Genomic DNA, 16629 nt, shown 5'->3' with positions numbered 1-16629 from the left:
GTATCAGAGAATTGTGGACCACTCAGATGGTAAATGAGGATATTTTTCAACTACTAAAAGCAGGCAAAAGCTGTATGTCCAAATCCATATTTTAAATTTGTTTAAGCAAACCCCCCACGCCCCCCCCCAAAAAGAAAAAATTCATCGCGTGTTTTCCTGAAGCAGGCAGTTACTATAAGGATGTCATTTCTCATGAAATTTCTGTAATTGAAAACTAAATAAAAGTGTAAAGTATCACTAAGCTATGATTATGTCTAATACTTTAAAATTGAACCGATGTTTGGCATATTTATGTGAGGCTGAAGAGGCGGATTTTATACAAAATGAACTTTTTTATTACGTTACAATGTTACTTCATGAAAAACCTACTCGGATTATTGTTGTGATTCATTTGATTTCCAGTTGAAAAATCCTTTAATCTCACATGGCAGCTATTCAGGGATGCCTTAACACTTGCTCATGCAAATCTCCGCCTATTTACCGACATTTTGGAGCTTCAGTCCGCAGTCGAGCTCCATCCTCACAGAGCATCGATCTGCCAGCCTAACCACATCTGTGCTTGTCATGCAAACTACTTCTCAGTCCAAATCTCCTGGATCTTCTGAAATCTTGGAGAAGCATTGCTGTGCGACGTGTTGAAAGGAAAGTGTGAGACAGGGAAGGAGCACCAGATATAGCAATTATGCAAAGTCAAATTTATTATAAATTATTTTTGATACAGCATTCTCATGTCAAACAAAGGAAATGTAATTACTTGCTTGTGCTATAAACTGGAAAATACTTAGTACCTCCAACCCATTCAAATGCATTTGTAAGATTAAATTAATGGGCAACAAGGTTTAATTCTTGTTGACAAAACATCACAAAAGGTATATTTTTGTATTTGATATATTTACTTGAATTCATATATTGATAGCATGTTTTTTCATAAAGATTATGCCTTTAGCTTTATTTCACAGTTCTGCCACCATCTGACAGAGGCACTGAAATGAGATGAACAACTTCCTGAGCAGGAAGACCTTCTGTAACAAGTTTACTACACACATTTCTTTGTTTTCGTAATGTTGTTGATCCACGGAAGATATTTGGATATGTCTGTGTAGACGTTGGGTACATCTGGGTAGTCGCAGTTGGCACGATTGTTGAATGACACAACACCAACAGCTACCCGGTTGCACACCAGAGGACCACCGGAATCACCCTGTAAAAATGTTACAGTTTTATTTTTACATTGACCAAAATATTTCAAACTATATGAAGAGCAGTAACACTTACCTGACAAAATCCTTTGTCTGTGTCGTATCCACCAGCACAGATGACATTGGAAGGAAATGGATCCCCCCATTTCTCCCGACAGAGTTGTGGATTTAAGATCGACACATTCACTTCTCTCAGGTCATCCACCATATGATGGTTGGTCCCAGTTTTACCCCATCCAGCTACAGAGCAGATCTGACCGTCTCTAAGGTTTGCATTGGAAGACGTTGGAAGTGGAATTATTTTCACCCTGTTATTTAGTGGAGCTTTCCCGGACAACTGAAGATGTGCAAAATGACAAGAAATAGTTCATCATTTTTTAACACTATCTCCATTAAATCTATATAATTTATATGTGCACCAAATGTCACATTGCATGTTACTTGTATTAATATATACTTACTTTAAGGAGCATGATGTCATCACCAAATCCAACATCTTTATAAGTCGGATATTTGCAGACGCATTCAATATTCATTGGGCTCAAGTTCCTCTTTGACAGCTTGTGGGTTCCCAGAACAACATCCTCAGGTTCACTGAAGCATTAGAAATTGAAATTCTTATGGTCATCAGTCACAGTTTTTATGGTCATTTTACCACAATTTCAATGCTCATCATTCAGAAACAGACATAGATGAAAAACTTACTCTTTAGCACAGTGTGCAGCAGTGACCGCAAAGTCCTCGCTCACCAGAAATCCTCCACACACATGACCCTGTTTGTTTTGCACTGAGACCATGTACTGCATTGAGTTCTCGGGTGCCTTTTCCCCATGTATGATGTCATTCCCATGGACTACAACAATGAATGTAGGAAAAAAAAAAATCAGCTAAAGATATTTTAGTTAGAAAGCAAAAGGCAGAAGATTTCTTACCCTTTTGTCCAAGAGATGTCACAATGTTGAATAGCAGTAATGTACCCAGGCCGTGCATGGTGCCACCACTTGTGGGTTGTGTTTGTGCGGCTGGGGTTTTTACAGCATATTGCTCCATTGGCTAGAGTCATTATCTAAAATCTAGATAATTGTCTTTACCACATATGCCAGTAAAAAAATATCTAAAAGTTTCCTACTCCTATCTAAACAATCAATAGACCCCACCCCTGATGTTTCAGATAAAAATATAGTACTTTCATCTATTGGTTGGAAACTTACATAACTCAGTCTTAATGTCACTTAGTAACATTTAAAATTACCTTTTAGTTTTACTTCTGCATTAAAAAACTTTCAGCTTCTTGATATTTATGATCTCTTTAGTGAAATTTGGCACCAAGATGCTTCCATATATCACTGCTTTTCCATGTTACGTTACAGTTTAATGCTCCATTGGTTGTTTTCAGCATTTTATGAATCGGCATTTGTAGTCATTCATTTGCTTTTGCTTATGTGGGAACTGGACAGCAGGTACATCTCAATGTTTCATCTCACCACAATGAACCTATTGTTATTGTAAACCTCGCAGTATGAATCCAACACAACACATGTGAAACGTGTATCCAATACATGGGTACATGTATTGGTTTTAAAACGGGACTATTTGAAAAAAGACATATAGTCAAATACTCCTTGAATCACCAACAGGTGGCAGTGTAGTAATGAGGATATATCCTGCCTTCTCAGTAAGCTTTTTGCTGGATTTTCCGAGATGGTTAAAATACTTCAAGATGTCACATCTATCCATCTCATGTTTGTATCTTTTATATACTGAATGGAAATCACAAACACATATCTGGTCTAATAGGAAACATTGTGGGAAGAACAACCAGGTGACAAATTTATTTCTTTATTAACCAATAGTTTGGAGATAAAATCAACTTGAAGCTGTTTCCTGTGTGATTGCTGTTCATTCCTCTGCCTGTGTTCTCATTCAACAATAGTAAAAAAATCTCACTTATAGCATTTGATTTAATTTTGCTTTGCTTCATTTCATAATTCTGTAGAAAACCAGAAGTTGACAAAGGCATTGAAATGAGATGAACAACTTTCTGAGCAGGAAGACCTTCTGTAACAAGTTTGCTACACACATTTCTTCATTTTCATAATTTTGTTGATCCACGGAAGATATTTGGATATGTCTGTGTGGACGTTGGGTACATCTGGGTAGTTGCAGTTGAAATTTTTGTTGAATGACACGACACCAACAGCTACCTGGTTGCACACCAGAGGACCACCAGAATCACCCTGTAAAAATATTACAGTTTTATTTTTACATTGACCAAAATATTTTAGACTATATTAAGAGCAGTAACACTTACCTGACAAAATCCTTTGTCTGTGTCGTATCCACCAGCACAGATGACATTGGAAGGAAATTCAGCCCACCATTTCTCCCGACAGAGTTGTGGATTTAAGATCGACACATTCACCACTCTCAGGTCATCCACGTTAGGAAGGTTGGTTCCAGTTTTACCCCATCCAGCTACAGAGCAGATCTGACCGTCTTTGAGGTTTGCATTGGAAGACGTTGGAAGTGGAATTATTTTCACCCTGTTATTTAGTGGAGCTTTCCTGGACAACTGAAGATGCACAAATCGACAAGAAATAGTTCATCATTTTTTAGCACTATCTCCATTAAATCTATATAATTTATATGTGCACCAAATGTCACATTGCATGTTACTTGTATTAATATATACTAACTTTAAGGAGCATGATGTCATCACCAAATTCAACATCTTTATAAGTTGGATATTTGCAGATGTATTCAATATTCATTGGGCTCAAGTTCCTCTTTGATAGCTTGTGGGTTCCCAGAACAACATCCTCAGGTTCACTGAAGCATTAGAAATTGAAATTCTTATGGTCATCAGTCACAGTTTTTATGGTCATTTTACCACAATTTCAATGCTCATCATTCAGAAACAGACATAGATGAAAAACTTACTCTTTAGCACAGTGTGCAGCAGTGACCACAAAGTCCTCGCTCACCAGAAATCCTCCACACACATGACCCCTTTTGTTTTGCACTGAGACCATGTACTGCATTGAGTTCTCAGGTGCCTTTTCCCCATGTATGATGTCACTCCCATGGACTACAATAATGGATTCAGAAATCAGTTCAGATATATTTTAGTTAGAGAGTAAAAGGCAAAAGATTTCTTACCATTTTGTCCAAGAGATGTCACAATGTGGAAAAGCAGCAATGTACCCAGGCCGTGCATCGTGCCACCACTTATGGGTTGTGCTTGTGAGAAAATTAGGCTGAGGTTTTTATAGCATATTGCTCCACTAGCTAGACTCATTATCTAAAATCTAGATAATTTTTTTACCACATTGGCCGACCTATAGGCCCCCATCTTGATGTTTCAGATAAGAGTTTTAGTCAGTTCTTCTGACTAAAACTCTATTGGTTGGAAACTTAGATAACTCAGTCTTCATGCCACTTAACATTTCAAATGATCTTTTAGTTTTACATCTGTATTAACAAAACGTTCAGCTTTTTGGTATTTATGATCTCTTTAGCAAGTTTTTGCACTAATATGCCTCCACATATCACTGCTTTTCTATTTTACATTCCAGCTTTTTGCTAAATTGGTTTTCAGCTTTTTATAAATAGGATTTGTTCATTTTTGTAGTCATTCATTTGCTTTTGCTTATGCGGGGGAACTGGACAACAGATACATCTAAAGGTCTCATCTCTCCACAGTGAACCTCTTGTTAGTGCTTTGTGTATTTTTGGCCTTGGAATATGTGTCCAGCACTTGTTAAGCATCAATAGTGTAAGGACAACAATTTGAAAAATATGTATAGTCAAGTACTCCCTTAGAGTCACCAACAGGTGGCAGTGTAGTAATGAGGACATATCCTGCCTTCTCGTAAACTTTTTGCTGGATTTTCCCACTGTTTCCCAACCCTGGTCCTCAAGGCACACTGCCCTGTATGTTTTAGGTATTTCCTTGCTTCAGTTTAGCTGATTTCAATCGATGACTAATTAACAGGAATTTGATGAACTGCAATCAGTTGAATTAGGCACATTAGAGCTGGGAAACCTCTAAACATGTAGGACAGTGTGCCTTGAGGACCAGGGTTGGGAAACCCTAAATGGTTGAAATACTTCAAGATGTCACATCAATCCATCTCATGTTTGTATCTTTTATATGCTGAGTGGAAATCACAATCACATATCTGGTCTATTAAGGGACATTGTGGTGACAAATTTATCTCCTTTAACTAATAGTTTGTTGATAAAATCAGATTGAAGCTGTTTTCTGTCTGATTGCTGTTCATTCATCTGCCTGTGTTCTCATTCAACAATAGTATAAGGATGATGCAGGGTAACAAACCCATACGTTAACCTCCTGTCTCAAAACAATGTATGTCAGTTTAAATTTTAAAGATGGCTCACAATCTGAGCCATCTTTAAAATAGCTTCTTGTGACCCAGAAGACAAGTCCTAGAAAATAACTCGCTCCTTTATAAGAGGAATAAAGGACCAGAGACATAAGCTGCATTTTCATCACAAATGTATGCAAAACATTGTCTATATTCCACGGATGCTGAAAAATCCCTCAAATTACCTCATTTCATAAAAAGGGACCTTTTAGTTTTGGTTTCTATCACATCCAGAGAACTCTAATGCACTACAACCTGCTCTGCACTATGCCTCTCACTGTGCTAGATGTTAGGTTGTTGTGGAATAAAGTTTAAATTAAACATTTTTGAAATTGTTGGACAACATCAAAAGAAACAAAGTTATTTACAAACAGAACAAAATTACACTTACTGTTTACAAACCAGGTAGGTACATATATTTCTGTAATATGATCAAAAAACTTTAGTGGGGATCAGCTGTAATGTAATCAGGCAAGCATGATGTAAGACTACTGGTTCAAGTAATCGTAAAGGGGTCTGAGTATATCTGTAGTTAAGAAGGAAGGCTCATGGTCGTAGGAAGGAGGTCCTGATATAAGTTTCTCTGTAGAATGGTTGGACTAAACCTTGAACATATGAGGTGCTCTTTCATCTGTCGGATGCTCAAAGTAGAGGACCTTCAGTTTTCTATCAAAAGGAGCCAGTTGAGGTGATTTAGGCATCTGATCAGGATTCCTCCTGGGCCTGCTGACAGCAGCAGCACAGCCAAAGCTAACCAGCACCCAAAAGCCACAAACGGTGGTCAACGTTTCAAAACGAGCAACATTTTGGAATATGGACCTCAAAATCGAGAAAGAGGCCCACAATCATAAGTCATCCTACTTTTAACAAAGATGTCATACTTTTACCAAAATCCACATGGAACATGTAACCCACTGTTACGACTGGCTCAAGGTCATAACAAAACGGGAGACCATGCAGGGGTTAAAGTGTATAAAAATGAATACAGGTCCTTCTCAAAAAATTAGCATATTGTGATAAAATTCATTATTTTCCATAATGTAATGATAAAAATTAAACTGTCATATATTTTAAATCAGGGGTCACCAACTCCAGTCCTCAAGGGCTACCATCCTGCAACTTTTAGATTCACCTCTGCTCCAAAATGTCTGAATTCCCTCACCAGCATTCATTCCTCTCTGCAATAGGCTGGAAACGAGCAGTTTATTTGATCCAGGTGTGTTTGAGCAGAGACGCATCTAAAAGTTACAGGATGGTGGCCCTCGAGGATTGGAGTTGGTGACCCCTGTTTCAGATTCATTGCACACCAACTGAAATATTTCAGGTCTTTTATTGTTTTAATACTGATGATTTTGGCATACAGCTCATGAAAACCCAAAATCCCTGTCTCAAAAAATTAGCATATCATGAAAAGGTTCTCTGAAGGAGCAATTAACCTAATCATCTGAATCAACGAAGTAGCTCTAAACACCTGCAAAAGATTCCTGAGGCTTTTAAAAACTCCCAGCCTGGTTCATTACTCAAAACCGCAATCATGGGTAAGACTGCCAACCTGACTGCTGTCCAGAAGGCTATCATTGACACTCTCAAGCAAGAGGATAAGACACAAAGAAATTTCTGAACGAATCGGCTGTTTGCAGAGTGTTATATCAAGGCACCTCAGTGGGAAGTCAGTAGGAAGGAAAAAGTGTGTCAGAAAACGCTGCACAACGAGAAGAGGTGACCGGACCCTGAGGAAGATTGTGGAGAAGGGCCGATTCCAGACCTTGGGGGAAGCAGTGGACTGAGTCTGGAGTAGAAACATCCAGAGCCACCGTGCACAGGCGTGTGCAGGAAAGGGGTTACAGATGCTGCATTCCCCAGGTCAAAGGTCAAGCCACTTTTGAACCAGAAACGGCGGCAGAAGCGCCTGACCTGGGCTACAGAGAAGCAGCACTGGACTGTTGCTCAGTGGTCCAAGGTACTTTTTTCGGATGAAAGCTAATTTTGCATGTCATTCGGAAATCAAGGTGCCAGAGTCTGGAGGAAGACTGGGGAGAAGGAAATGCCAGAAGTCCAGTGTCAAGTACCCACAGTCGGTGATGGTCTGCGGAGCCATGTCAGCTGCTGGTGTTGGTCCACTGTGTTTTATCAAGGGCAGGGTCAATGCAGCAGCTATCAGGAGATTTTGAAGCACTTCATGCTTCCATCTGCTGAAAAGCTTTCTGGAGATGAAGATTTCATTTTTCAGCACAACCTGGCACCTGCTCACAGTGCCAAAACCACTGGTATTACTGACCATGGTATTACTGTGCTCAATTGGCCTGCCAACTCTCCTGACCTGAACCCCATGGAGAATCTGTGGGATATTGTGAAGAGAAAGTTGAGAGATGCAAGACCCAACACTCTGGATGAGCTTAAGCCCGCCATCGAAGCATCCTGGGCCTCCATAACACCTCAGCAGTGCCACAGGCTGATTGCCTCCATGCCACGCCGCATTGAAGGTTGCAAAGGGATTCCTGAACAAGTATTGAGTGCATAACTGAACATAATTACTTGAAGGTTAACTTTTTTGGTATTAAAACACTTTTATTTTATTGGTTGGATGAAATATGCTAATTTTTTGAGACAGGGATTTTGGGTTTTCATGAGCTGTATGCCAAAATCATCAGTATTAAAACAATAAAAGACCTGAAATATTTCAGTTGGTGTGCAATGAATCTAAAATATATGACAGTTTAATTTTTATCATTACATTATGGAAAATAATGAATTTATCACAATATGCAAATTTTTTGAGACGGACCTGTATTTAACAAAAACAATGGATTGTGGATATCAGTATCAGTGGTGTAATGCAAATGCTTGGATGTGTTGTATGAGTGCATATGGAAGTGTTGAAGTGCAAAAACAAAGACAAACGCAAATGTGCAAAAAGGAGGGAAGCTGAGGCCTGGCAACAAACACCACAAGTGTCAAGTGGACGCTGAAGGCGATCCAGAAGACGGAGACAGCCAGGTTCAAGTACTCTGCTCTCCAAATTAGCAAATCAGCAGCACCTGTAAAGGGGAGGAGCACAAAGACAGACACAAGACCTGCAACCCAGGCCCACAAGGCCCAGCGCCGTAACACCCACAAGAAAGGTTACTTCAAATACCCTTGATAGTTAGTAGATGGCAGGTAAGTTAAGTTATTTCAGTGACTAATACCAACACTACACACTTAAAAGGGATGTTGGGCCTGATCAGAAGATCATGAATTTGTGGGAGCCTAAGTGTGAGCAATAACAGAAGAAAGCACATAGTGTCTATGAGGAAAGAGCAGAATTTAATTTAGGGAACATTGTGGATCTAGGTTTACAAATAAACAAAATTTGAATGCTTTTGAAAAATAAAATAACCCAATATTTTTAATCCTTTCAATGTCAAATGTAAGTTTCACTGTTGGTGACCATTCATTCGATCCTTTGGGCTGGGCTCGCCAGATTTAATTTTTCCTCGTCTGAAGACAGGTCAGAGATGGAGCTCATTAATGAACTGTAGGTGGCATAGTTTGTCACAAGAGTCAAATGTTTGGTTCACTGTGGACATACTATCAATAGTCTCTGGTTGGGCGGCTATCAGTGGACTCTGGTGGTATTGTTGAGGATTGGATAATCCTAGGCCTTCTGGTTGGTAGGTAATTTGAATCCTGTATCAATGAATTCTGGTTTCCTCTCGCTGTTACGATAAGTTCATGTCATAACTTGTCTGACTAGGAATGGTAGTGCTATGATGACTGGAAGCTAATGGGGCGTCCAACTCCATAGAGCTTTCCTCGGAGACTGTGTGGTCAAGCGCAAGAGGAAGGTCTGATGGAGGAAGGACTGATGGTCTAAAGCACATTGACTTTCCCTTGAATAGCTTGTGAATCATGAAGCCATTGAGTTCTTGGCCGTCCCACAACCTTGGTTGCACAAGATTGTAGCTATATGACATCAAAAGTTCAGCACTTGTCTCCTCAGGAAATTTGTCTTTAAAGGCCTCCTTAATCTCAGAAATGTCTGTTCTGCAGTCCCATGACTTATTCATCTCCAAGGCACTTATAATGTATTCATTTTCACTTCTCTTTGTTTTGTGTTTACAGATGTTGTTTGTAACCCAGTGTTCAAAACACAAGTGAGAATGAATAAATATTGATTTAATATTGTATTCTACAATGAGATTAAAAAGCATAAGTAAATATATTTCAAGTCTTATTCTACAATAAGATTTAGAAAGTAATAGAGTTAAAAAATAACTTCAAAAATATATGTAAAAAGTGCTAAGAACTTTAAAAACTATGCAATACGCCTTTAGTGTTCGTTTTTAATGATGGCTTAAACAACCAATAACTGGCGCAGTCTGAATTCACATCAGCCAATAAGATTGATTGTCCCGCCCCTTTCACTGCAGCGGTGAGATTTTTCATCAGACAGCGTGAGAGCTGACGGTTGCTCCCGCTAATATCCCGGAAGATCTTGTAAAATTCGATGAAGAATCTTGAAATCGGTAAGTAAAATAATACTAAAACAGCTTTGCAAAATATATAATTCAAAATAGTAAACCCGCTTTTATTAAATCCCATAAACCTTCTGTTGTGAGTGGCTGAAGGCCGGAAATCCCATGTAGCGTAGTGTAGCAGATGAGTGATTGCTCCGTTAGCAAGTAACTCAATAAATTAACTGAAAAGTGGCTAAAATCCTAACTGATCAAAGCCAATACAATATTGTAAGGTTTTGTATTATTACTGTTGTGTGTTTTTTCAATATAATTGAACTCATTTTTTATGAGCACATGTTTTAATATTTCAATAGTGCTAATTCAGTTAATGTTGCTGTAATGTGCTTTTCTATTAGCATTGCTAGGAACTTTCTTGCTGTCCTAAATAGGTCGGAGCTAATGTATGCTTCCAATCCAGAGACAACTGGATCACTTCCAGATTTGAATGGCCATAAAGGCCAGTCTTCAGAGTGAGGTGGTTTCTGACGAGCCAAACCCAAAATCTGCGAAGGAGGTTCGTCTTAAACTTGCATCTCAGTTTGATACTAGCCAAACATGTCAAATTAATATCAACAAGTCATCAGTACTGGATGGAGCACTGTGAGGTTTCATACGACTGTCCTACAATTCCAGGTACCAGATGTCCATCAAGTTTTTTGACGATTTAGGATTGAAGAGGCTGTGGACCTTGGTGGTCCATAAAGAGTATTTTTACCTTTGTTAATGGAAGCCATAGCATAGTCACCAATGTTTGAAGGCGAGATGGAAACCTGAAGTCAGCTCTTGACAGTTCAGCTCTCTGAGGGGATCAATATTTTATTGCTGCAAGTTTGGTAAACAGGGGTCCTCTACCAGGATTCGTTTCATCAGCTTTGTATTCTCGACTCGGAGGTGGTGCCTCTGCTGTGAAGCCTGCATTAAGTGATAGTGCTGATAACAATCTCTATGACAAGGTTCAAAAGGTGTCAGAGTGCATAGAGCTGATACATGCCACTGAACCACTGCATGACCATCTTGCAAATTCTGAATATCTCAGGCAACTCAAGAGGGTCAAAGACAAACATCTCCTGGTTCAGGATATTCTCATGTTTCAGGTGGTCTATAGTGATGGGAGCATTTGAAAGATTTAGGAATGGACTGGAAACTCTTGGGGTACTGGATGCAATCACAATGAACCCAGAAACTTCTAAACCCTTAATGTGTCATGAATAACCCCCCTTCTCCCTGCTGAAATAATGGAACAACTTTTCAACATCCGTCTGTCTGCTGTGGGAAGCAACAAGAGAAGAGCAGAGGAACGCACAGTTACATTTTGGAGAGATTACCTTCAAGATGTCGAAGGAGGAGGACCGTCCAAGCTTGGCAAAATACTTGCCTTTGCAACAGGTGCAACTATCATTCCTCCGGCTGGGTTTTCTCCCCAGCCTTCAATTGAGTTTTTGCATGAGCAGTCCATCCATCCAAGTCGGCAACTACCTATGGCTAACACCTGCATCCACCCCCTGAAACTGCCAATGCTGGAGACATATGATCATTTCAAAGAAAGTATGGATTTTGCATTAGGAAACACGCTGTTTTAGGAGAGAATTAGTTGGGTTTTTTTCTTGTTTTTTTTTTTCTTTTTTTCCCCCAGCATATCTTAAGAATGATTTAGTTCAAATCAAGATTATTTTTTTAAGGAAGAAAAAAAAAAGGAAAAGGATTTCCAGCATGTCCCGCGAGGAGGATGTCCCGGGGCAGACTCAGAACTGACTCCATAAACCATATATATAGTACGTGGCAGTCCCCCAGACCCAAGAAAACACGGAGAGCTTCGACGGGTGCAGTAGATTCGTATTTACTTCTTTCAAAACCAAGTTGTTGAAGTGCACTGAATACACCGTGGTTCAAATACACCGGGAAAACTAAAAGAAAAGAAAATACATTTTGCTTAAGTGCTTTTGTTTGACACAAAACATGAATACATTATAATAATAATAACACTAACTTAAACTTATAGAGCTCTAAACATATACCTCACTCCGCTGTCCAAGGGCTGCAAATTTATGGCGGTAAAGTCAGTGCTGTGCTACCTTTAGCCTGTTTACTTGGTTCTGAAGAATGTGCTACAGTCCAGAATCATTAAGATGAAGAATATCCTCTTCCTCGTGGGATATTTCAGCCCAAAGTGCTGACTGACAAGAGGCTAGCAACACTTCCTCTTATTTTACAGTTTAAATGAAGGCACTAACTCAACATGAACCAAACTACAATGCTCCTACTGGGTACTATGGGTAATAACCTACAATCGCCACATAAAACATGGAACAGGCATTTACATAGAAATTATATATATATATATATATATATATATATATATATATATATATATAAATCACCACTTTTAGCATTTGATTGCATTTTGCTTTATTTCATAATTCTGTTGAATACCAGAAGCTGACAAGCTGATAATTAATTTAATCAATAAAAAAAATGTCTCCTTAGCTTTGGTTTCTATCACATCCATCTCATTTCCCCCTCTGCACTGTTCCTGATCAGACTATTCTCTATGTGTCAGATGAGAAAAATGCTGTTTAGTCCCCTACGTAAAGCACCACATTGTGGAATACAGTTTCAATTATGAGGCAAGTGTAGGGATAGAGTGTGTGACCCATAGGTAGTTAGCCATAACTACCTATGGGTCACATAGATAGTTATGGCTAACTACCTATGGCTTAGTTAGGCCATCACAGATTTAAGTCCCTGTCCAATGACCTTTGATGCATGTCTTCCTTCTCTCTCATTATCTGCTTTCCTATCTGACCACTCTCAAATGAAGGACACTAGAGCCAATAAAATCTTTTAAAAATTATATATTTTTGAAATACTTGGGGGAAAAAAAGAAGTAAAGTTATTTACAATATAGAAATTTTGCACACTGTTTAAGCACTAGGTAGGTCCGTACGTTTCTTCAAAGTGATCAAAAAATTTTAGTGGGTTTCAACAGAGCTGTACTGGAACATGTAGTCCACAGGTATGAGAGAGGAGTCATGACCAAAGGAAGGAGGTCCTGAATATAACCATCTGATATGAGTTTCCTCTGTAGACTGGTTGAACTAACCCTTAAGAGATGAGGACCTCTTCCATTCGTGAGAAGCACAAAGAAGAGGACCTGACTATAAATACTATGTATATTTCTCTCAATACATATATACATTTCTTTTGATAAATAAAAAAGAGGGTGCATTTTGATTGCATTTTGCTTTATTTAACAAATTGGTTGAATGCCAAAAGCTGACAGAGGCAATGGAATGAAATGAACAACTTTCTGAGCAGGAAGACCTTCTGCAACAAGTTTACTACACACATTTCTTTGTATTCATAACGTTGTTGATCCACGGAAGATATTTGGATATGTCTGTGTAGACGTTGGGTACATCTGGGTATTTGCAGTTGAAATTTCTGTTGAATGACACGACACCCACAGCTACCCCGTCACACACCAGTGGACCACCAGAATCACCCTGTAATAATACTACCAAGCTTTAGTTTTGAATTGACCAAATTATTTTGTTGCATGTAAAAGGTCAACATGACTTACCTGACAAAATCCTTTGTCTGTGTCGTATCCACCAGCACAGATCACATTTGAAGGGAAGTAAGACCCCCATATCTCCCGACAGAGTTGTGGATTTAAGATCGACACATTCACCACTCTCAGGTCATCCACCATAGGAAGGTTGGTTCCAGTTTTACCCCATCCAGCTACAGAGCAGATCTGACCGTCTCTAAGGTTTGCATTGGAAGACGTTGGAAGTGGAATTATTTTCACCCTGTTATTTAGCGGAACTTCTTTGGACAACTAAAGATGCACAAAAAGACAAATACTAACTTAGATCTTTATAAAACTACCTCCACATTAAATCAATAAAATACACATTAATAGGTGTGCACCAAATGTCACATTGCATGTTGCTTGTATTGGTATATACTTACTTTAAGGAGCATGATGTCAGCACCAAATCCAACGGATTTATAAGTCGGGAATTTGCAGAAGTATTCAATATTCAGGCTCATGTAATTCTCCGATAGCTTGTGGGTTCCCAGAACAACACGCTTAGGTTCACTGAAGAATTAAATGTTAAAATTCTTATGAGGGGGGACATTTTTATGGTCATCAATAAGAAACAGACGTAGAAGAGGAACTCACTCTTCAGCACAGTGTGCAGCAGTGACCACAATGTCCCCCCTGACCATAAATCCTCCACACACATGACCCCATTTGTTTTGTAATGAGACCATATACTGCATCGAGTTGGCTGGGGCTTTTCTCCCATGTATGATGTAACTCCCCTGGACTGAAAATACAGGCAAAGATTAGCAATTGGCTCAGTGAGACAGTTGGAGAAAGACAATCGGGTTACTCTCTTACCAGTTTGTCCAAGACATGCTAGAACATTGAAAAACAGAAATGTAGACAAACGGTGCATGATGCCAGCAGATCCAACTTGTGGTCAAAGGATTGTTTATCTGGGCCTTTTATACAGCTGTTTGGTTTACAGGCAGTCGTTATCTACAGCAATCTGTTTTTTTTTACACCCACATCCGTCAAAGTAACCTGTTTTCAACCAGTATCATCTTTTTTAGCCCTCACCAGTCTGAGTCAAGTTTGACTCAAACTGAATGAGTTTCTTGTGAACTGTTACATTCATGAGATTATCATCTTTGCTGGTTTGCTTAGAACCTTTCTCCCACTTTAATTCACAGCTGATTCTTTGGGACTCTGTTAATTTCAAACAGAGCCATTTTCTTAGGTTCTCACAAATACATTTGTGGTTTAGACTACCATCAAACCAAATCATACTGCTGCATAATTAGTAAGTAAATCTGTGCCATTTATTTCACCACTAATAAAATAATAATTACAAACCTGACATAATTTTATTTTATCTCATGGAAAAATTGTTATAATTATACATTCAAAAAGCCAATCAGTCCATTCTCTCTCAACCAATATGATTCTTCACCGGCATTTGTTGATTAAACCAACACGTTATGAACCAAACTAACATAAATTGGAGAAACAACAAAGGACAAACTAATTACCTTGACTGATGAGACAAAAAATGTGTAAAATAAAAGGGAAATGTTCATTAACCTTTTTAGTATTGATGAAGCCCAAAATAGCAATGTATTTTATTTAATCAGAATTTCATGAAATCTTGCATGAAAATATCTCGAGTTAATTCTTTTTTTAATGTGTCAGTAGATTTTTAATGTGTCAACAGATTTACTTTCACAAGTGGAGCATTATGGATTTTGCTACTTGGTAAATAAAATAGAACTTTATTTAAGGACAACTGACTTAAGAACACAGATGAAAAAGAAAGGAGGAAAGAAAGGGAGAAATGTGAGGGAAGGGTTTGAAAGGAAAGAACACAAGTCAACATCTTCAAGTCTTCCTCTAAACCAGCAGAGAAAACAGAAAAAACAAAACCAAGGAAACAATGAGCAACATAACGATAAAATTTATAACATCATTGGAAAGTAGATGGTAATACAAGACGTATTTAGTGGGAACCACGGCCCAACTGGGAGTGTATCTGACAAGCATCTGAATCTGAACAATTGTGTGTTCTTTGCTTTATTAATTTGTCTGGTTTAAGATGAAAGGTGGGCTTAAAGTTATCTCTTTTACATATGTTCCCTCCCAGTTGGAAACTAGTAGTGAAACTTTCATGGATGTGTCAGTTCTAGCCTTTTAGACTTTCAGGACTTTTCTCTATAATCTGCTGGTCGTTTATTTAGAACATCATAGGCCAAAGGCTAAGAATATGTAAAATAGTCTTTAAAGGTATCTTCTAAAATCACACCATTGCCAAAAGAGCATATAAAATGCTTTAAGACTCAAAAGCTCTGGATAATGCAGCACGGATGGTAAAAGAGATCTGCATTGAAAGAAAATGCGGTAAAACCATGTACAAGGATGGCTTAGCAATAATTGTAAAGTACATTTGGAAGCTTGCACCCAAAATAATCTCCTACCTGACTTTCTCTGGCAGATTCATGTGTGCTGCAACAGGAAAGCATCTAAAAATGCAGGATACCGGTCCACGAGGACTTCGTCAAACACCTCTTACCTAGAAGCTGCATTGGTGTACTTGCAAATCCACACATTACTGTAATCTAATATACTGTACCATATTAACACTGGGATGCCAGAAATTTCAGATTTCTATTTGACAAAATCATGGACCATTTTCCTCCCTCTTTAGAACAGAGGTAACATTGTGGATTTACTTGAGTCAACCTAGTTATAACATTGATTTCAGCAGTATGTGTTGCAGGTACCTCCCACCATGACTCAAATCAGTAACAGAAACAGCACACCCTTAACGGTGTGAAGAAGTTATTTTGTTTATGGTGTTTGAAAATGAAAGAAACAGCTGACGATATTCGAAAGCGTTTTGTTTTATTCAGCTGAAGAGCAGAAGAGGATGACATCGACCTAAATGGAAGCCACAACTTCACCGCCCACATGCCATGAGCTGGAACAATGCTTCA

At 38.7% G+C, this 16629-nt stretch overlaps 3 protein-coding genes and 1 pseudogene across 3 annotated transcripts; 1 reads left to right on the top strand and 3 right to left on the bottom strand.

Moving 5' to 3' along the window:
- Nucleotides 1-674: 674 nt before the first annotated feature.
- Nucleotides 675-2895, bottom strand: LOC148159922 (duodenase-1-like). The gene is made up of 5 exons (XM_088004890.1): nt 2132-2895; nt 1905-2052; nt 1661-1793; nt 1276-1536; nt 675-1201 (listed from the first exon to the last, which is right to left on the bottom strand). Exons 1-5 carry the CDS (start codon nt 2247-2249, stop codon nt 1037-1039), a joined length of 825 nt encoding a protein of 274 aa, XP_087861016.1. The 5' UTR covers nt 2250-2895; the 3' UTR covers nt 675-1036.
- Nucleotides 2896-3022: 127 nt separating this feature from the next.
- On the bottom strand, nt 3023-4464 carry LOC106924204 (duodenase-1-like). Its single transcript, XM_088004889.1, has 5 exons — nt 4359-4464; nt 4140-4287; nt 3896-4028; nt 3511-3771; nt 3023-3436 (listed from the first exon to the last, which is right to left on the bottom strand). Exons 1-5 carry the CDS (start codon nt 4414-4416, stop codon nt 3272-3274), a joined length of 765 nt encoding a protein of 254 aa, XP_087861015.1. The 5' UTR covers nt 4417-4464; the 3' UTR covers nt 3023-3271.
- Nucleotides 4465-10531: 6067 nt separating this feature from the next.
- LOC148159921 (G2/M phase-specific E3 ubiquitin-protein ligase-like) lies at nt 10532-12428 on the top strand (annotated as a pseudogene).
- Nucleotides 12429-13311: 883 nt separating this feature from the next.
- LOC106924205 (duodenase-1-like) lies at nt 13312-15907 on the bottom strand. The gene is made up of 5 exons (XM_014997784.2): nt 14498-15907; nt 14276-14423; nt 14062-14191; nt 13667-13927; nt 13312-13589 (listed from the first exon to the last, which is right to left on the bottom strand). Exons 1-5 carry the CDS (start codon nt 14553-14555, stop codon nt 13425-13427), a joined length of 762 nt encoding a protein of 253 aa, XP_014853270.2. The 5' UTR covers nt 14556-15907; the 3' UTR covers nt 13312-13424.
- Nucleotides 15908-16629: the final 722 nt, after the last annotated feature.

This window comes from Poecilia mexicana, unplaced genomic scaffold, assembly GCF_051168715.1.
Source record: "Poecilia mexicana isolate PSO_F unplaced genomic scaffold, ASM5116871v1 scaffold_4, whole genome shotgun sequence".
Classification (NCBI taxonomy): Eukaryota; Metazoa; Chordata; class Actinopteri; order Cyprinodontiformes; family Poeciliidae; genus Poecilia; species Poecilia mexicana.
Note: the sequence above shows the minus strand (reverse complement) of the source record. Positions and strands in the feature narration are given on the sequence as shown.